This window comes from Nipponia nippon, unplaced genomic scaffold (genome assembly GCF_047370975.1).
Source record: "Nipponia nippon isolate SJK-2023a ecotype South Korea unplaced genomic scaffold, ASM4737097v1 scaffold_13, whole genome shotgun sequence".
Classification (NCBI taxonomy): Eukaryota; Metazoa; Chordata; class Aves; order Pelecaniformes; family Threskiornithidae; genus Nipponia; species Nipponia nippon.
The window spans coordinates 9617952-9637879 of NW_028262324.1; the positions used below are offsets into that span (position 1 = coordinate 9617952).

Here is a 19928-nt window from a genome sequence, read left to right on the forward strand (position 1 = left end):
AGGTCGCTGCTGTGCATGTGCTTGTGTCCTTTGTGCCAAATCATTCATCTTCAGGTGAAGAAATTAAATATAAGGTGTTATGGCTTTCATTTTTAACCCACTGCCGTTAATGGAGCTCTGGCGAGGGTGTCTCTGCAGAGGGGCTCTGTGGCTGCTCCTGGCTGTTTGCTCAGTGTTACCCATCTGCCTGCACCGGCCCGGGGACAGAGACCCGCTCCCAGCCCACACGAGATTGTACCTGCCAGGAGGGCAGTGCCAGCGGCCCCCAAAGCTTTCCCCATCATCGGGACCGGCTGAGAGCGAAAGAGGAGAAACAACCATTTAACCCACAACACTGTTGCGCTTGCCCGTCCCTCCGTGGTCTCCCAAACCCCCCCAAGTGCAGCTGGGTGCTGCCCATCCTCTCGCCAGCCACGGCTGCTGCCACAACATTGGTGCAGGGGACATAAATAGTTGGAGGGTGAGACAGCCCCGGGAAGGTGTTTCTCAGCCCTGCGGGGTGAGCAGAGCTGCCCCACGTGCTCGGGGTGAGGAGTTTGTGCTCGCTTTGCCCAGGAGAAAGCCGGCCTCCGCTGGGAGGATTTACGGCCTGATTTCCGAGCCAGCGAGGCGCGCGCTGGCGCTGTTTTGGCAGGTGGCCGATGCTTTGCTGGGGCACGGTGCAGCCCTGGGGGAGGCATCGCCCCTCGCCGCGCCGGCGCGGGGGCAGGCAGGGAGAGGCTCGCAGGCAGCGTGGCCGGGGAGAGGCAATGCCCTCAGCAAAGCGAGCGCAGCTGGCGGCAAGACCATGGTGATGCTGCAATCCAGACCGCCTGCATCTGCAGAGAGAAATCATCTTTATTTTAATCCTTCGGCTTCGCTCCCCTTCCTCAGGTCTCCCTGGCTCCCTCTCTCTGCATTTGCCGTGCTCTTTGTCTCCATGGGAAGACTCGCACCTCCCCAGCCCCACGCTATCAGTTCATCATCCGATTAAAGATTAATTTGAGATTATAGCTCGTGTCAATAGCCCAGAGCCGGAAAAACAATAGCTACACCTGCAGCTTGTTTGTGAACCCCGCTCCTTATGGCGAGCTGTTAATGGACGGAGGCTTTCACAGGACTGCCTGTTGACAGGGGCTTGCTCAGCCTGCACCGGCACCTGCCGTCCTTCTTGCCCAGCCAAGGAGAAGTGTATACATCTTCCAAGGCCTCCCGCAGTCCCAGGTATCTCGAGGGGGAAACCTGTGTTGTCTCTGCTGATCGCCCCACAAGCCGTCCTGGCTTGTGCCGCAAAGCTCCGGTCATTCCCTTCCCCAAATCAGAAACAGCCGTCCAGCGATTGACTTTAATAACGGGCCTTTCCCTGGATCCTGCCTGGTTTCTGTTTGTTTATTCAGCTTTTTCTAGGCAAGGTAAGAGCCAAAAGAAGAATTAGGCTGCTACACTTTGTAGGGGCTGAGCTTTGGCTGCCTTCTCCTGGGGCTGCACGCTCGGATGCTGGAAACTCTCCTCCAGAGGCTGCGGGGGATCTGGGACAGCACGAGGAGAACATTTCTATCAGACAGTTTTGCAGTGACAGGAGAAGAAAGTAGAAAATTTTTTCCTTCCTACTGCCCTGGAGGAGGGGGGAGGCATTTTGGGAGGCAGTGGCAGGGCTGTCCCCCACCCAGCGCCAGGTCCTTGCCTCGAGGTGAGCTCTGCCGGGAGCCCCCAGCTCAGCTGAGTATGAGGCAGGCTCGGTGTGTTCCTTGTGTTTAAATGCTTTCCAGCCCTTCTTCTTTTTCCCTCTTTCCTCTTCCCCCTGCCCAGATGCCCCACGGGGGGTTTCCCAAGGACTTTGGGTGCAGAGTGGCCCTGGAGCTGCTTTTTGCCCTCACTGCACCAGGGCCAGGCGTGCCTCATGCCCGTCCCCGAGAGAGATGGGGACAGAAAGGAGTGGAAAAGGCAATTTTGGGAACTGCAGCCCCCAAATCACCAAGCAGATGAAGCTTAGCCTTTGCAAAGGTGGCTGTAATCCACCCACTTCCCTTCTCGTCCCCTCTGGGATGCTCCGGATGCCTGCAGAGACAGGATGATTTCAAACAGCGGCGTGGAAGCCTTCAAGCCCTTTTTAACCTGGTATCTCCGCGTGGGTCTGCCCCAGCTCTCTGCCCCAGCGGGGTCCCATGGCAGGGTGGGTTTTCCAAACACCCTTAATTCTGCATTGGGTCAGGGAGCAGGGGGGGGAAACTAGTCCTCTCTGGGAAGAAAAGGCACTTTGTGGTTTCCCCGGAGCCTTTGAAAGGGCTCCAGGAGCCGAGGGGACGTACGTGCTTGTTTAAAGGTCCTGTGGAGGTCCGTGGAAATTAAACGGCGGAGTTCAAACGCTCGACGCCGTGGCCGTGCCGCCGCCCGGGGAGCGCGGCAGCCCGGAGCCGGCACAGCCCGCACCCCGGCACCACGGCCCCTGCCAGCGGGGCCCCCCGCTACCTGCCGGGTGCTTGATTGAATCCCGGCTTTTACGAGCGCTGACACCGTAATCTGTTACAGATGGTCACACAAGGTGGTCACCAAATGGTTCCTCCCGTTAATCGCTGGCTGCCCCCTTCCCGCCACCCCCACTGCCGAAACTGCAGCCTGCGCTACCTGGATGAAACAGCCGGGCTGCAGGCAGCGGCTTTACGGTGTGTTTAGTTCCTGTGGCATTAAACCAGAGAGGGGGAAAAAACAGGGAAAAAACTGCTGAGGTTTCATCATGAACCCTCTGGCTTCGCTGTGCAGCTTTCGTTGCCTGGGAAAGTGCAGGGGACCAAGGGCAGGGGACCACGGCACTGCTGCCAGCTGCCCTTGCTGCCAGGGATGCTCTCTGGGGGGTTTCCTTCCGAAAATGAAATTAAAAAGGAATTGCAACTCATCCTGAGGCCCAGCTCCTGGGTGCAGTTCTCCATCACAGAGCCCCAAAGGTGTACAAGGCAGAGAAAGGACAGAGGGGATTGCCCATGTATGCAGCAAGTTCGAGCTGGACGCAAGGGTGTCCTTGTCGTGGGCCCCAGCCTCTGCTCACCCCAACAGCCCTCGGTGTAGAAATAAGAAATATTTTTGCAGCAGGAAAATGAGCAGCTGGTCAGAAGAGGAGGGATCTGGGCCATGGCCATCACCCTGAGACAGGGCAGCAGCTGGTCCAGACCTGGGCGTAACTTGGGGAGGTCAGAGGCATTGCCCCAAGCTGCGGGACAGCATCTGGGCGGCCGCGGGTCCCCGGGGCACAGGGTGCTCCCGTCTGAGCAGCCGCGGGTCCCCGGGGTGCAGGGTGCTTGGGCAGGGCAGGGAAGGGAGCAGATGCAGCAGCAGCGCAAGTGCCAGTGGGCTGCGCTTTTGTGATTCAGAACAGGCAGCATTTCTTTTTTCCAGTGTTTTAAGGCTGCATTTGTGTTTGAATGCCAGCGGGATTTGTCAGTCGGAGCCTAGGCTGTCCTCCACCCGTTTTATACCTTCTCTTTAAAAGGCTTGCATCCCAGCCAGGCTCTGGACAAAGCCAGGAACACAACTGAGAGCAGGAAAGATTGCTAAGGAGGAGGTTTCTCACAACTCTCATCATCTGCCTAACCAATATTAGTCGAAGCCCATTGAGAGGGAGCTGGCAGGGTTCCCCGGTGGGTGCCAGCGCAGGGACGAAGCAACAGCCTGAATGACACGGGAAAGGGTCCCCATCCGAATCGGTGACAGCCATGACACGCGTGGATGGGGGTAAGGCACAGCCTGTGTGGTGCAGTTGGATGCACGTTGTGGGGCCCTGATGCTAAGCAGTAACCGAGGGCTCTCGCATGTCAGAGCCGCAAAGCCAACACCAACCCGGGCTGGCGCGACAGCCTGCGCCGCCTCGCCGGCAAGCAGGGCTCGGCGGGCCTCTGCTCCCTGCTTACCCACTCCTCAACCCTCCTTTCCAGCTCCTGCAGGTGGTCCGTTCTCAAAATTGGTCTTTTTTTAACTATTTAGCTGCTTTTGCGGCTCCAGGATTTTATGGATGGAAAGCTGAAAGTAATTAGTGCCCCTCCCCCGCTTCCTGTTGGGAAAAGGAAGAAAAAAGCGCACACAAGAGCAAACCCAAAACTTCCTGCCCTGCTTAATAATCAAGTAATGAGTCCAGCTCGGCTGGGAAAGTCAGTTTATACTGGGTGAGCTCTTAATTAAAGAAGGGCTGAGCAGCAGCTCTGCTCACTTTTACAGCCACACACATCTTCCTGCTCCGTAAGCGCCCCTGGGAGAGGCGCGGGGAGCTGGACGCCGGCCGGCCGGAGCGGGGATGAGTGCTGGGAGCTGCGTGCTTTTACGCCCTGGTTAAAAGCAATGTCCTGGACATGGGTCTGAGGAAATGCGGGAGGAAGAAGGACAAAATCTCAACCCCTGGGGGAGGCAGGTGGTGAGAGCGGCTGCCCTGTCCCTGAAGCACCCCGGATTCGGAGGTGGCTGGGAAGGTGCAAGGCAGGTGGTTTGGGGCATTGGGACCGTTTCATTATGGAAATCCTAGAGGCAGGTACCTGGGGTATCCTGGACCACCTGCCCCTCGGTCCCCTCCCGGCTGCGGGCACGCAGGGGACAGCCCTACCCACATTCGCTGAAGGGCTCTGCGGTGACAAGAGGATGTGTCACCTCCGGTGCCACACCACCCACATGGGGTCACCCACCCGGAGGCTCAGCTCACCGAGGTGCCTGGTGCTATAGTCATCCCTGGGGAGGCTCAGGAGCCTGCCAAGAGCCGGAGGCAGCCCCAGCACAGCAGTCTCCCGTGCTGCAGCACAGACCTGCTCCCCAGGGAGTGCTGGGGGATGCGGCCGGGCTGTGGGTGCTCCAGTAGCCCCGTGGGGAAGCCAGCACCCACCTGGGCAGGCTGGGAGGGACAGGGCAAGCCCTTGCACTTTCCCACACGGAGCCAGGGAGATGCACTGCACCCCCAGCAGCCTGACCCCCCCAGCAGCCTGGTCCCCCCCAGCAGCCTGACCTCCCCCAGCAGCCTGGTCCCCCCCCCAGCAGCCTGGTCCCCCCAGGAGCCTGGTCCCCCCCAGCAGCCTGGTCCCCCCAGGAGCCTGGTCCCCCCCCAGCAGCCTGACCCCCCCAGCCTGCCTCACTGCACAGCTGCCCCCTCCCCAGCCCTTGGCCAGGAACTGACTCAGCCTGCCTTTTCCTCTCCCGAGAGGCAACTGCTCTGCAGATCCCCTCCAGTGAATGCCACTTGCCGGTCACCTGCAGCCAGAGGCGAGGAGAGCCGAGCCCAGCACCCAGCCGAGCCCAGCACCCCCACGCAGCCCAGCGCCCCGGTCCCTGCAGCACAGCAGGGAGCCACAGCACTCCCCACTCACACCCGCTGCCGCACATTCACCCTAAGCACCCACAAAACCCTATTATAAATTAACCATTTTATTGAATATCAATAAACTGTATATAATTATATAGAAAGTTTCATCAGTACAAAATTGTGGCACAAAAATATAAATACCAGTGTACCTTTGAAATGTAAACATCCTCTTTGTAATGATTCCATGAAAACAATGTCCAAAGAAAGATGCATTCAGGAGGCACCTGTCAATACCCATAAATAGGGCTTTTGGCACACACCTGTCGATGGGCAGCCTTGGGACAGGCCACCATTGTATCGGTGACAAGTGCCTGCTATTAGTCACAGTCCTCTTGAAAAGCAGTTGTTAAGAGTCATATTAACAGGTGCTTGAGTGCATAGCTGCTCTGTAAACAGGGTTGGTGTTTGAAATGGCTACCCGTGCCTTTTATGGACACTGTTAATCTCGCAGGCATTGCAAATTGTCATTGTGCTGGGGAGAAGCAGCTGCTTCACAACTACTGGGATACTGTATTATTGCATAGTTACACCTTCTACAGGCGGGGTATATACACTCGGGGCGGGGGGGGAACGTCTTGTCCTTCATTAAAAAAATATTGGTTCTTAAAAGTTACCAAGTGGTTACGGTAAAAAAAAAAACAAAACACAAACACACACACACACACGCACCCCGCACCCCCCCCAAGCTACATGGTCGCAATGTTTGATACTGGCGGTGGGGCCAGGGTGAGGGTCCGACCCTGCAAGGTGCTGAGTGCCTGCGGCAAGCGCGAGCCCCTGCCGAGGGGCTGCGCCCCCCGGGCTTCGCCACTCGCTGTGCCCCGGGTCCAATCCTGCCCCCTCAGAGGCCGGGGTGGGATCAGGATCAGGCCTTCGCGTCGCACAGGAGGCACCCAGCGAGGAGTGTGAGGGTCTGCAGGGCCGGAGTAGCTGCGTCCGGCCCGGTGCACGCTGCGATGGCGATGGAGGAAACTAACTCCTACAGAAACTAGTTATTATATAGGTATTTGCGTGGTGAGAGGCCTGGGGGAGCCGAGTCCTCAGCGAGAGCCGGAGCAGCCCGTCTCTTCGTGCTTGTGGAGCAGCGACATACGGGAGAAAGTCCGGGAGCAGGTTTTGCATTGGTACTTCTTTACATCTGAATGGGTCTGCAGGTGGGCTCGGAGATTAGAGCGGTCAGCAAAGGCCCGGTTGCAGTGTGTACAGGAAAAGGGCTTTTCACCTGTGGGACAAAGAGAAACGCTCCCAATTAACCAGTGCATCAACACATGGGGAATATCAAAGAAGGAGCCATTCATTAGCCAAAGTTTGTGAAGAGCACAGTGAAAAGAAGTGCTGGCTGTTATTGTTCCGAGGGAAAGCCGGGCGAGGTATGTACAGCATTCGCTCCGGGGAAAGCCGCGGGCTTGGGAATTTCCTACTCCCAGCAAAACCTCTCCTACGAACCACGGAAAATTAACGCTGGGAACATCTGCAAGCAGCAAGGCGGTTGCCCATACAAACGAAGACAAGGTTCGTCTCCGGGCCGGAGCCAAGCGACCCGTTGGCAGAGGCAGGAAAGCCGAGCACTACGTGTTAATTAGATCATAGCAGGCAGCGGCTGGAAGGCGCCAGCGCCAGGGCCAGTATAGCTATTTCCTCCGCCGGACCCGCGCTCCCCCTTCTCCCGCCCGGCTCGCATTGAAAAGCCTGGCCAGGGCGAATTCCTCCCAGAAAGCCTCTTTTGGAGGAAACAAATGCGTATGCTCAATTTGGAAAGCACAATTAAGTCTTCCCGGCTTCCTTCAGCCAGCATCTTTAGTACGTTAAGAGGGTGTGAAATCAGTGCCAAGTAACAATTACACCGTCCCCGCAGCCCCACAAAGGATGCTCGGGGGATGCATTGTAGGGGCGGCCGGGGGGGGCCGCAGCTGCGGCACCCGGACCCGCACCAACAGGTGCGGGGGGTCCCGGCACCTGCCCGCAGGCCTCGCCGGGCCGCACCTCGGCAGCGGGCATGCTTTGAGCTCAGCTCGTCGCCACCGGGCAGGGTGGCGGGTTGGAGGCCACGGTGATGGGCAGCCGGCTCTGGGGTGCTGCCCCGGCTGGGGAGCCTGGCCCGGGGCCCTTGGTGCGGGCAGGGAGGGATGCTTCGGGCATGGCGGTGCACAGGGAGGGAGCGCCGCAGCCATCTCATAGCCCCAATTTATGAAATTGAGCTGAAGCGTGCGGCCTCACAGCGCGGCCGATGGGCGGACGGGCAGGCTCAGCAGCAGCGGCACAGATTTACGAGCTGAGCCTTGACCCCGCACTCGGTTCCAGCCAAGAGGATATTTAAAGGATGTTTTAGAGAGATGTGCCAAGGGGGTTTGGGAAGCGCTTATCTTCCCAGATAACACCCGGCCCGCCGATTCGCTGAGGGCTGCGGAGCTGGGAAGCGGGAGGCGATAAGGGAGGGAGGGAGAGGGGCGAGAGCTGGCGTTACCGGTGTGCGTGCGGATGTGGCCCTGCAGCAGCCAGGGCCGGGAGAAGGCCTTGCCACACATCTTGCAGACGCAGGGCAGCGTGTGGCTCCGGATGTGCATCTTGAGAGCCCCCAGGCTCACGTACTCCTTCTCGCAGTACTTGCAGCTGAAGGATTTCCTGGCCTGGGCGTCGCAGTGCAATTGCTTGTGCTTGGAGAGCCCGGCGAAGGTGGAGTAAGCCTTGGCACACTGGGCGCAGCGGAAGCGCTCGGCGGCGGCGGGGGCCGAGGCCGGGCTGGGGGGCCCCGAGCTCTTGCCTTCATCCTCCTCGCTGGAGAGCGCCGTCAGGTCCAGGGCGGGGGCCGCGCCGCCCGCCGCCTCGCTGCCCGGGCCGCCCGGGAAGAGGCTGGAGAGCAGCCCCGCGTCCCACACCAGCGGCGGGTAGTAGGCACCGGGGCCCAGGACCTCGGGCGGGGGGATGACGGGCAGCGGGCACGTCTCGTACAGCAGCGGGGCGGCCAGCACTGCGGGAGGCGGCAGCGCTCAGCGGGGGCCCCCATGCTCCCCGTGGGAACGGGGGCCCCGACCCACCCCCGGGGGGGCTCCGCACCCGGGGGAGCGGGGTACCCAGCCCACCCCCGCGGCAATGCGACCCGACCCCAGGCCGTCCCGTGGGATCCCCGCGTCCCCCACCCCGGAGCCGGAGGGGCAAAGGGACCCCAGCCCATCCCACGGGGGCCCGGAGCCTCAGCCCACCCCGGGGCAAAGGAGACCCCCACCCCACGGGGGCTCTGCTGCGAGGGATGGGGCGAAGGAGACCCCGCGCCCCTGCCCAGCCCGTGGGCGAGCCCCCGGCGCCTCCGCCCCCCCCCCCGGGGTACCAGGGGGCGGCCCCACACCCCGGGACACGGGGGACCCCGCGCCCCGTCCCACCCGAGATGCACGGAATTGAAAACAAACATCCCCGCAAAGTCAGTCACCCACCCGCTCCCGCGTGGGGCGACAAGGGGGTCCCGCACCGAGCCCCCGCGCCACCCCGCGGGGCGTCCCACGTGCGGGGCCCGTCCCGCCGCGCCCCGTCCACGCACCGGCCTGGCTCTCCAGCTCGCTGTAGTTGGGCTTCTTGCTGGCCGAGAAGTGCTTCTTCACCAGGAAGGAGCGCGGCATCTTGCAGCCCCGGTGCCGCCGCCCGCTGCCGGGCCGCCGCGCCGCCGCGCTCGTTAATATGGGCCCGGGGCCGGGGGGGCGGTGCGGGGGCGGGGAGGGCGGTGCGGGGCCGCCCCCGGGGCCCGGAGCCAATGGGCCGGGCGGGGCGGGGCGGGGCGGGGCGGGGGCCCCGCAGGTGTCGGCCCCGCCGCCGCCGGGGGCCGGGCCGGGCTGGGCTGGGCCGGGGGGGGGGTGCCCACGGGGCTCCGCTCCGGCGGGGCGGCCGCGCTGCCGGCTCCGGGGCCGCTGCTGCCGAGCGAGGGAAGCAGGGCACGGAGCCATGCGACAGACCCGCGGCCTCTCCTCCCCAGCGGGCCCGGAGGAAGGCGCAGTGCCGGGAGGGTGGTCCCCGGGCCCCCCACGCGTGGCTGCCCTTGGCCCTGCCCCACTGCGGTGCAGATTAGGACAAGCCGCCGCCGTGCCCCGCCGCTCCGCAGCGCTGCCGGGACGCAGCCCGGCGGGGGGGAGCGCGTTGCACCGCAGGTTATTGATCCTCTGAGAAGAGGCAATGACTTGCAGAGGAGCGGGATGGATCCAGCACGGCCCTCGCTGACTCCCTCCCCGAGCCAGGGGTCAGGAGCACCTGCCCGGACATGCTTCTCCCTTCTGCCGGGCAGGTTTCGGGCAGCGCAGCCTCCCCTAGCAAGCTGCCGTCTGGTTTTCTTCCCTCCTGCCTTCCCCTGACTCCTTCCCCACGGGCCCGGCAGTGCGGGTCAAACAGCCCCAGTGGGGCCCACGCTCCCTTTGGCTTTCCGCTCCCCAGGGGACGCGTGCCCACGGGAAGGTGCTCAGGCCTTGCCAGCGGGTGCTGGGGGAGTGGGGAACAGAGCCGGAGTGCTTCCCCCGGCCTGGCAGTTCAAAAGCCCAACCCGGGCTTCCAGCTCGCCCCATCCCTCCGGCTCACGTGGGGATTTCCCTGCTGGAAGGGCTCAGGGCATGGGTCCAGCCACCTGCTGCAGGAGCCACGCTCAGCTCCGGGCCATGACAGCTGCTGGCGGTGGGAGGCTGCGAGAGGAGGAGGAACGGGACCTGCTGGGAATGCCTCCTTGCTCCCAGCCAGCGCCCGGCCCTGCCACTCGAAAAAGGGTCCGTGGAGCTGGGCCACTCGTGACTCAGCCGTCACACACCGCTCCGCCAGCCGCCGCTGACCACACGTTACTGTTTAGCCACAACCCGCATGAAATGCAGAAGTGGGGAGCAAAGCTTTCCACTGGCACAGCTGCAGTGCAGGGGGCTGAGCTCCCTGTCAGTCTTTCCTCAGGGCAGAACAGCTTGGGAAGCTTGTCCTGCCAGCCACACGCAGTCCTGCGGAGACGAGATGCGTTTGCAAACTCTTCCCCTGCAGCCACGTGCTCTGGAGCTGGATCCGTCCCTCCTTTGCTGCAGAATTGCCCATGGCTTCCAGCAGGTATTTATCTGCACAACTCAGGATCGGCCTGAAGTTCAGGGGAAAACGTGCCCCCTTGGGGGCCTTGGGGGATGCAAATCACAGAGGCCAGGTCCACCCCCTTTCTCGCAGGGGTCCAAGGGTGCAGCACCCCGCGGTGCAGGGGGCAGCAGCCCGGGTGCTGCCGCAGGTGCCTCCCCTGGCGCCTCGCCAGTGCCCCCCCACGCTCCTCCACCTGCCGCGGATGTGGTTACGCTGGGGACACTTGTACGAGGAACCCGACGAGGTGGTTTTCTTTCAAGAAGCAAAGCCTGCTCCTCTGTTCTTTCTGAAATGTTAATAATCAGATCTGTTCCAACCACTGTGCGTGGAAAAAACTTGCATGTGCTAGAGGAAAAATCAAGATCAAGGGAGAGAGTGACCTGACCTGCCTGTGCCTGTGACCAGCAAGCTACAAGACAGAGAGCAGGAGACCGGAGGGGAGAGGAAGCTCTGCAATGATTCACGGGCTGGAAATGGCAGTGGTTTCTCAGCTGTCCCACCCTGCACCGGAGCACTGGGCTCTGGCAGCTGCTGAGCCCCAGGGCGGCGAGAGCAGCCCTGCCACCAGCCCCATCCCAGACCCACATGGACTGGCCCAAGGAGCTTGCAGGCACACGCTAACCACCTCCAGAGCAGCAAGTCTGCTGCAAATTCTTCTTTTTACCTTCTTTGGCCCCATAGCTCCATGAAGCATCTCAAATATCCTACTGCGGAGCAAAGCCCCTGCCGCCAAGGGAGACTGTGATGGGGCGAAGGCAAGTTCTGGCCATGAGGTGTGGGGATGGGGTGTGCACCCTCACTGCGGGACCGGAGAAGCTCCATGAAACCCACTGCAGGCCCCTGAGCTCAGTGGAGGGGCCGGGGACCAGCACAGGGCCGGGAAGGACCAGTCCCGTTCTCTCCAAAATACAAGACCTCCCTCTGCTGTCAGCGCACACCGTGCTGGCCACCGCTTCAGCAGCTGCAGGGACCAGGGTGGGTTTATTCCCCCTACGCTCAGGTAATGGAAGGGAACCTCTTTAACGGAGGTATTAAAATAGCTCCCAAAGACCTCCTCTGTATTATTTTTTTGAAGCCCAGTGTCTGAGTACTGAGTAAAGACAGAACAAATATGAGAAGAACCAGAAAGACCCATGCCTGTAGCAACACTGCTTGTTTTCACTAAGCACTGACTATTTTCTGGAGTTTTGGGGAAGGAGGAGGGAAGGAAAAGGAAGTTTTCATAGTGGTTTCAACAGTCCTCGTTTGTATCATCTAGAGAATAACGTAGTTTGCCCATAAAAAAGAGTTGGTTTTGAAGAACAAAGCATGAACCAATGCAACTGTAACATGAAGCTCTGCATTAGAAAAACAAACGAAAACCCACCCCCAAAACAGGCAAATGCCCCGCTGTCATTTTTAGTATAATTAAACCAAAGAAAAGCTTTAGGACTGCGAGCACATCCCTCGTTTGCTTTTCTGTGACTTAACACAGCCTTGGCATTGCGTGAGAGGTTAATCCTTCTTACGCTGGTCTGACCAGTGACCGTCCCGCAGAGCTGGGCAAAGGCCTCCAAGCACATCTGCTGTGCCCTTGTCAGTCAGGTGACATGAGGACCCAGAATATACCATTAATGCTTTATTATAGATGGGATCCTTTACAAGATCTCATCCCCCCAGTGTAAGGAGACCGGAGGGATTTATTGCTGTAATTCCACATGAAGCGATGCCTTTGTGTTAGGCAATTAATGCTGACAACGATTTATCAGACCTATTAGAGCCAGTCTTTGAGCAGAGACAGAGTAATTTAAAAAAATAGCTCAGCTGCAAAGCTTGTCTCTTCCCATTCTGTCCCTCTCCCTCTGTGCTAATCCTAATGGCGACTCCCTGTGCCAGACACCGGGAATTTCACAGGTCCGAGGTGGCCCGATTGCATTATCGCCAACAATGGGCGCTTGGGATTTGCTGGCTACGAGATCAGCTGCTGACGAGGTGAGAGCAGCTCTGGCAGAGTACTTCACTCTTCTGCAGTAACGCTCCACTGGATTTCGAAGCCCAGACTAGCTTGTTCCATAACAAGGCTTTTTTTTTTTTTTCATCACGAGTTTCTGCACAAAATGAGATGAATCAAGGCTACACACAGAACACACGCACCTCGCAACAGAATGTCTTTTAAATCAACCAGCAAATACTAAGACGTACCACAGCGTGTGTAAACACGTTTGCATTTAAGTTGATGAAGTCAGCAGCACAGACACAAAGCTCTTCAGCAGCCGGGGTAAGGGGAAGCCTATGGCTAGGTTTATCTCGGAGCGGTTCACAGCACAGAAAGCCATACTGTGAATTCTGCTCTTATCAAGCTAGCAGGTGCCAGGACATTGCTTCTTACTCGTACGCTAATATAATCAAAGTTCAAGTAGAACTAGCCTGCATTTTCCAGTCAATATTTTTGGTCTGTACCTTCTGTGAAATAATTCCCAAGTAATAAATTGATGGGAATCAAACCCGAGTTGTATAGTCAAGGAACGCGTCTGCATGGACAGGGTGCAATCACTCAGCACGAGCAATTCCCGACGGGTCACTGCTGCAAGCCAGCCGTCACCTCCTCATCTGGAGCTACCTAAACTGAGGACAACAGACAGATGTTAACATCGCAACCTTGACAGCCAGAGGAGTTCAAGCTATGGGAGCCGTGAAGATTTCACAGAAGAGCCCTGCTGGACAGTCACACTTTCCCGATTTAACAAGAAACTCTAGGGGCGTTAGTTTCTACAGCTTGCAGGAGTATTCAACTGTTTTTCAAAACCTGCATGGTCCCCTGTTTGAAAGATTATAGATAATGTTGCAGCTCATCAGTACAAAATATTTAATGGAAGCCAAAAGTTGAAGTCTCCGCGTTTCTCGATGTCTACTGTGCTCCCTGCAGCATTACAGGGCCGGCAAGAAGTGTTTTTAGGGAGGTGCTGAAATGAAACATGTGGACCACGAGGAGGAAGTGACAAGAGTTGACACGAAGATAGGATTTTATAAATTAAATGACTTTTATTTGTAACTTGTCTTCAAAAGTCAAAAACATGACAAAGTAATTGATCGGAAGCTTCTAATGCTCCTTAAACATTTTATCAGAATCGCATGGAAGTGCACTTAGAATAGTAGCAGAAGTCTAGATTCTGGTCAGTGGGTATCACCAAACTGCATTCTAGCCAGATCCCAGAAATCCCCATCCAACCACTAATACACTGTAATCTCTTTGCAGATCAAGCATTAAAAATAACCAACCCCAAACACAGTACTTTTTCCATAGTACCATGGGATTCCCCCCCGCCTCCCAAGACTGAGCTTCCAGTCACCAAGCAGATACTTACGGCCGAGTCTGTAATAGCCCATACCAAGCTGGGGAAAACGTACCAAAACCAAGTTCAACTTAAATATGTTAGAAGTCTGGCGGGACACAAAGTTTAATCAAGAGGTTTTAGCTGGGGTGCGTTTCATTGTTTTAAGGGTAAGGCTATGCTGCAGTCTGCAGAGTGCGATGATATTGACTCGTCAAATAAATTAATTAGTACTCAAATCTGTGGTGGTGCAGGTCCACTGCTCCAATTAAACATGCTTAAATTAGACTAGACATCTCAACACTACTGTGATTTACAAGTTCTGGTCAGGTGTCTTAGATCATTAGATCTCAGCATCTTGAGTGTGCAGTTAATGAAAATGTTAAACTAAAAAGGAATCTCTACAGTAATAGTGTAGACTTGACTATACAATATCCATTTACCATGTACTGGAATTGTCATCCCGCTTTCTGGGTTACATTTCACTTTTTCTTTGACGGCTATACCTGCATACTCTACATATAATATTATATGGAAAACAATCTAAGTACAGCTTCAGCTACTTGAGCAACACTTAAATGAAGAACAGGAATTCAAAATACCTGTCAAAATCTGCAAAGCAGAAAGGTAGTGCTATGCAAGTGCTATGAATGATTGGTAAGTTTTGCTACCAGCTTGCCTTGAGAGATGGAAAAACTAGGAATATATACGAACATTTTAGTTCAAATAGAAAGCAGAGGTATTGAAAAAAAGCTTCTGAATTCCCCTATCAGCATAAGGCTTAAAGTCACTAGAAAACCAGTTTCAAAAACACCAATTTAATCATACAGCCAGCAAATATGATTAATATTTGCTAAGATAGTTAAAATGCATCATTTTTAACTAAGACCACCATTGAAGTTTATTCTCCAGGCTAGAAATTATGGTCAAAGTATGGAAGAAAGTAACAATCATGCATAGAACTAAAATATTTTGAACCAGTTGCTTACACAGGTGCAAAGACTTGCTAAGAAAGTTTGTAGTTTGAAGACTCATGCTGAAGACGTGTTTTCCATATAGTTGAGAGGCTGCATATAAGAATTTAAACACTGGGAAACATTACAAAATCACAGGCATCATAGGTCACTTTAAATGAGAGCTGGTCTGACGATTACAGTTAGCACCTAGAGGTCTCACTAAAGGAAAACAGAGCTACAAATACACCTCTCGTACTATCATTTAAGATATGTAAATGAGACTGGGAAGAGATATTTATTAACTAGTTCAGGCCATTCCATTTGGAATGGCTTTGGTTTTAGACAGTCAAATGAACACACCTGCAAAAGGAACCAAGAACTAGGCATAGGTAAACAGATGTGTCTCCTCCATGTGGACCTACAATTAAGCTTTGTGGGAAGCAAGTAAGAAAATTAGGCTGGCAGGGTTGAATGGCATAGACCATGTTAACAAAAGACAGAGTGTTACAGAAATATCAAACCAGGATTTGAAACTGAGATAGGGATTAAAAAGTCTTCCGTATTTCTGGATGCCTGAGTTCATCTTGGGATGTACAGGGAGAAGTGCGAGGATGCTGGGCATTTCCCCCTCATGGAAGCTTGGTTTTACAGTTAATCTTCTAGTTGGTTCATTTATCCCGCAAAGAACGCATCAAAACCTGTGCCATCATATCATCTTCATCAGCATCGTAATCCTATGAACAAAGGGTACAGAAATTCTTTTACTGCAACAGCCACGCTGGTTAACACAACACCAAATAAGAACAGAAAAAAGCTGCCCCTTCCTTTGACTTGCCAATAATCCAGTTTCTCTCATGACACCATCTGCACGGATGAGATTTCACAGTAGCAGCTATGTAAAAAAGCTGGGGTTTAAGAGTCACCAGGTTGTATTCCAAGGGTGAGAAAACACATACCACAAAAGTATCATACGAAAAGCGATGTCGTCTTTGAAGGTGCTCCATGAAGTTAGCACTCCTGTAATTTGGATCTCCCCATGGCATTGAGGCACAAATTGGGCAAACCTTCAAGAAAAAAAACCCAAAAAACCAATTAAGCCCCAATGGTTAAGTGCTTTAACATCTACAGTAGGAAGGGCAGGACAGAGACAGCATGGAAGATTGAAGTTCAAGGTATGTGACAATCACTATTCTATATGCAAAGTGATGTCAATTAGTTTGCTGGGACTTTTAAGACAAAAGCCTCGGACAACCCCGAATAATTTCAGTTCGGGTCTTAGACCTCTGAACTAGAATGGCTTACTCTTCTCTCTGCTTTCTGAAAATCAGAACTGACTACAGCTGTTTGCTTTAGAAGATTTCAGCCAAACTTCCCAGAAAAGTGAAAGTTTCAAATTCAGTTCCATGTTTTGCAATTCCTTTTGTATGACAGGGGGTATCAGCAGATAAAGATTACTAGAATGATACACTACTTTTTGGAAGCATTTTTCCCAATGGTTTATAATATCTTCTCGCTGAAAACAGCAGAGGGGAAAATTAAATGCCTGACATCTTTTTGAAATTCTATCTTATTAATTTTATGTTTGTCACTGTGCCGAATTAACTTTGAATGTCTGCCACTTTTCAAATATGAAAGGAAGACGTGACCCAGCTGCAACAGGAATAGAGGCTAGTCACCTCCAGAAAATGTATCGAAAACCAACATCAAAATTATGTAAAAGTTAAAAGCATGAACAGCATACCCACATTTGACTTTAACAGGAGTAATTATAAATATGTACTTAACTTTAAGAGTAAGTCTCTAATTCATTGTTTCAAAGGGATTTAAGACTAGACTTCATTGCAATTCTTGCACCAAGACTTTTTATTACCACTTGTTTTGCATCCATGCTGTGCAATGTTTTGCAGTGTTCAACTAGTCCTTCTTGATCAAAGTTTTTCTCGCTGCAATACGGACAAGGAAAGGTAAAGCGGTTTGGGAAGTTCCTGGTTGGGGGGAGAAAAAGAGGTTATGTATCACTGTAAGAAAGTTAAACCTAAAAGCTTTAGGATTCAATACTCAAAAGTTGTCTTACCAGCTCTTAAGAATACAAATAATTTAAAGCAATAGTCTTATTCTATGCCATTAAGACAAGCTAATTTTAAGAGTCAGCTTTTTAATTCCTCACAATAGCTTAAGAAACTCTTAATATCATCCATATTAACAGAGAATGGGAGCTCTTCTACAAATGTTACAAATGCCATTTACCATATTGCTTTTTTTTTGTTGTTTTTTAAATGCACAAGGTACCACCCAGTATGCTACAATGCAGAGGAGCGCACTGCAATCAATTCTGGCTTCCTTTCATTTTAAGTTACTACAACCAAGAGACAGAAGGATAAAGTTTTTATTTAAAAAATAGGTACTTCTACTGAGTAACCTGATCTTTAAGATGTCTAGTGCACAGACTATGTAGAAAGCAGAACAGCTTGCCTGTGCAGTCAGATGCAGGATTAAGGCTTAGTTTTTAACAACATGAAAGGATTAAAACAATTAATACCCAAACGGAGCAAAGAGGTAAAGTCTGCTTTTACTCCAAAGTTCTACCATTTGCATGAAAACCCATAATGCAGTTAAATTCTTTAAAAGATTCTTCTTCTTCTCAGAAGAATCAAAATTGAGATTTTATAACAATTAATCAGTAACAGCCCTGTTTTTGTGACAAAAAACCCCAAGTATTTCCAGAGAAGAGCTCGTTACCTGGTGTTGTGAAGTGGTTCTTTAGTTACAGCTTTCACACCTTCCATTATATAATTCTGGTACTTTGAACAAGAAGCTGCATGGCTACGCATCTTTGAGAGATACATCTGTGCAGGCAACAATTGCATAGCAAGGTTAATTTAAACTACTTGCAGTTACTTCTATGCTTCTAAGCAGAAGCGGTAAACACGTAAAACAAAGCGGCTTTCTGCAGATAGTGTTAAAGCAGGAAAATCAAAACACTTCAGCTGGTGAGGCGGAAAGCTTTGCGATTATAGATTACTTAACCTGTAACTTTGCTGCCTGTAATATTTTACAAGTACAACACTGTTCAGGACAGCTCATTTTTCTTAACCTATACTATAGTATAAAAAAAAAATGCTTCATATAAAGCCAGTTCACCTGGTCACTGAGAAGACACAGTGTATGGAAAATAATTTGGCTTTTAGTATAGGTCTTGGTGTAGACTGATTGCTAGTTGTTCAGTCCCATTAATGAAAATTCAAATTTACAGTAAGGCAATCTGTAATTCAAGGCACTACAGTTTTCTATCAGCTGGAATGAAGACACTACCCAGAAATAAAAAGCAAAACTAACTGAACTGTTACCCTCACCTTAGCGTGTCTAATTATCCTTTTCTTGTTGCTTTGCCATCTGCTGAGATATTTTCTTATACATTCAATTAACGCTAAGAAGCCCAACTTTACAAGGAGAAAGGAAATGACAGGAAGGATGCCATGCAGGTATTCAACATGCAGGACACTAACAAACAATAAGTCTATGGAATCTGCCACCTATGTAAGACAACTTTGACCCAACTATTTCAAACAAAGCAAATAAATTTCTGTTTAAGAGCCAAAGAGATCACTATCTAAAACCCACATCCACTGTTTCATTACAACATTCCTTCTGCAGAGACATGCTCACAGAAGCAACTGCAGAAGCACTATTTTACTATAATTTTAAAGTCAGTATCTTTCATTTGGAATTCACTTCCCGAAGAGGTAACAACAAACAACTGTGGAAAGAGCGCCAACGTTTGGATATAAAGATATAAAATATCTTTTAGCACTTATCAGAACAAATGTTTTGATCTGATTCTGCAGAAAGCTGGAGCAAGCACTTTATTTCCCTCTAAGCTGTACAGCCAAGCAGGCACACCTCATGCATTGAAATTCCAAATATTTTCATACTTTTTTATTGCAGCCATTGCAAGTGGTTTCTGTCATTTCAATTTGCTTTTCCAAGTCCAGAGCTCTGCTACCAGGCGACAGGGTGCTGCGGCAGACACCACAGACTGGCTTTTTCGGCTTAAGACATTCCTGCAGGCACAGAGTGCAAAAGCTGGGGGGGGGAAAAAGAGTAGGTGGTGAGAACAGCCCTGCCGGACACGCAGCATAAATATCCATGTCTTCTGCCCTAAGTGATAACGGAGTCTCGAGAAATTATAGCTAATACAACAGCAGCCTGTTGACACTTGTGTATGAAGGAAGGATTCCAGCTCGTTATACTTAGTGTCATTAACCTTCAGGGAGTGCTCTGCTCCCTCGGTTTCCACATCTTTCAGGAGACAAAGTAATCGAAAATGAAAGAATATTAGCTTTTTCCCCTGCTCGGTCTGTTTTGTTTTGTTTTTCCTTTCAGGGAAGCCCCAGGCCACCCATAAGACGCTGCTGAGGAGCGGGGCTGCCCGCGGAGCCCCCTCGTCCTCAGGCATCGCGGCTTCACCCCATCTCCCCCCGCCGGGCCCCAGCCCCCGCCGGGCCCCAGCCCCCGCCGCGCAGGCGGCGGCCTTGCCCCTCCCGGCCCGCCCCGCTCCAGAGGGAGCGAAAGGGGAGGGCAGGGGCAACCGAGCCCCGGCTCCCTCCCAAGGCCTCACAGCCCCCAGCCGAGGAAGGCGCCTGCGCCCCCAGCTCCAGCTCCAGCTCCAGCTCCAGCTCCAGCTCCGCTCCGCTCCCCTCCCCTCCCCTCCCGCCGACAGGGCCCCAAACCACCACCGCCGCCGCCGCCTCGGGCCCCCGCTCACACGTGTCCGCAGGGCACTCTCACTGGGCTCTCGTACACCTCCAGGCAGACGGGGCAGGTGAAGCGGGACAGCGGGTCCTGCCGCCGCTCCGGGGAGCGGGAAGAGCCGCCGCCGCCACCGCCGGCCACCGCCATCTTGCCGCCGCCGCGCCCCGCCCCGCCAGCCAACCCAGGCGAGGCCCGTGCGCAGGCGCAGCTCCGCCCCCGCAACGAGACACCGCCCACAGGGGCGTGGCCACGCGCAACGGGCGTGGCACTATGTGGGCGTGGCCCGGTGCTACCCCGCCCCCGGGGCGCCGGTGCGTGGCGGCGGTGGCGGGGCCCGCGCCGGGGCTGGGGGCAGCGGGGCGGGGGAGGGAGAGCGGGCAGCGCCGCTGCACCGCGCCCGCGGAAACGGTGATTTCAACAGCAGCCCAGCGCAGGGGCGAGGGCCGAGGCGGGCCCCGGGCGCTGCCCGCCCTGGCCCCCCTCACCCCCGGCCGACCCTGCCGTCGTGGCCTGCTCCCC

The 19928-nt window shown here is 54.1% G+C and overlaps 2 protein-coding genes across 4 annotated transcripts; both read right to left on the minus strand.

Moving 5' to 3' along the window:
* Positions 1-5843: 5843 nt before the first annotated feature.
* On the minus strand, positions 5844-8962 carry SNAI1 (snail family transcriptional repressor 1). Its single transcript, XM_087749893.1, has 3 exons — positions 8844-8962; positions 7776-8279; positions 5844-6533 (listed from the first exon to the last, which is right to left on the minus strand). The coding sequence occupies exons 1-3, from the start codon at positions 8920-8922 to the stop codon at positions 6352-6354; spliced, it is 765 nt and encodes a 254-aa protein (XP_087606019.1). The 5' UTR covers positions 8923-8962; the 3' UTR covers positions 5844-6351.
* A 3037-nt stretch (positions 8963-11999) lies between these two features.
* On the minus strand, positions 12000-19616 carry RNF114 (ring finger protein 114). 3 transcript variants are annotated; one of them, XR_015702941.1, is made up of 7 exons: positions 19423-19616; positions 18590-18740; positions 17397-17503; positions 16528-16642; positions 15614-15721; positions 12830-12994; positions 12006-12477 (listed from the first exon to the last, which is right to left on the minus strand). XR_015702941.1 is itself a non-coding variant. In XM_087749693.1 (6 exons), exons 1-6 carry the CDS (start codon positions 19554-19556, stop codon positions 12986-12988), a joined length of 624 nt encoding a protein of 207 aa, XP_087605819.1. In that variant the 5' UTR covers positions 19557-19616; the 3' UTR covers positions 12000-12985. The 3 variants fall into 3 exon arrangements, 2 of the variants coding, with proteins under 2 accessions (XP_087605819.1, XP_087605818.1); XM_087749693.1 differs by having other exon boundaries at positions 12000-12994; XM_087749692.1 differs by lacking the exons at positions 12006-12477; positions 12830-12994 and adding an exon at positions 13387-15391 and having other exon boundaries at positions 19423-19611.
* Between the last annotated feature and the right edge of the window lie 312 nt (positions 19617-19928).

Coding starts and splice junctions, on each gene's coding strand:
- SNAI1 (XM_087749893.1), bottom strand. CDS start 8,922: ATGCCGCGCTCCTTCCTGGTGAAGAAGCACTTCTCGGCCAGCAAGAAG. Junction 8,280..8,843: donor CGAGCTGGAGAGCCAGGCCG/GTGCGTGGACGG, acceptor CGCCTCCCGCAG/TGCTGGCCGCCCCGCTGCTG. Junction 6,534..7,775: donor CCACATCCGCACGCACACCG/GTAACGCCAGCT, acceptor TTTGTCCCACAG/GTGAAAAGCCCTTTTCCTGT.
- RNF114 (XM_087749692.1), bottom strand. CDS start 19,556: ATGGCGGTGGCCGGCGGTGGCGGCGGCGGCTCTTCCCGCTCCCCGGAG. Junction 18,741..19,422: donor AGAGTGCCCTGCGGACACGT/GTGAGCGGGGGC, acceptor TCCCCCCCCCAG/CTTTTGCACTCTGTGCCTGC. Junction 15,392..15,613: donor TTTCGTATGATACTTTTGTG/GTATGTGTTTTC, acceptor CTTTGTTCATAG/GATTACGATGCTGATGAAGA.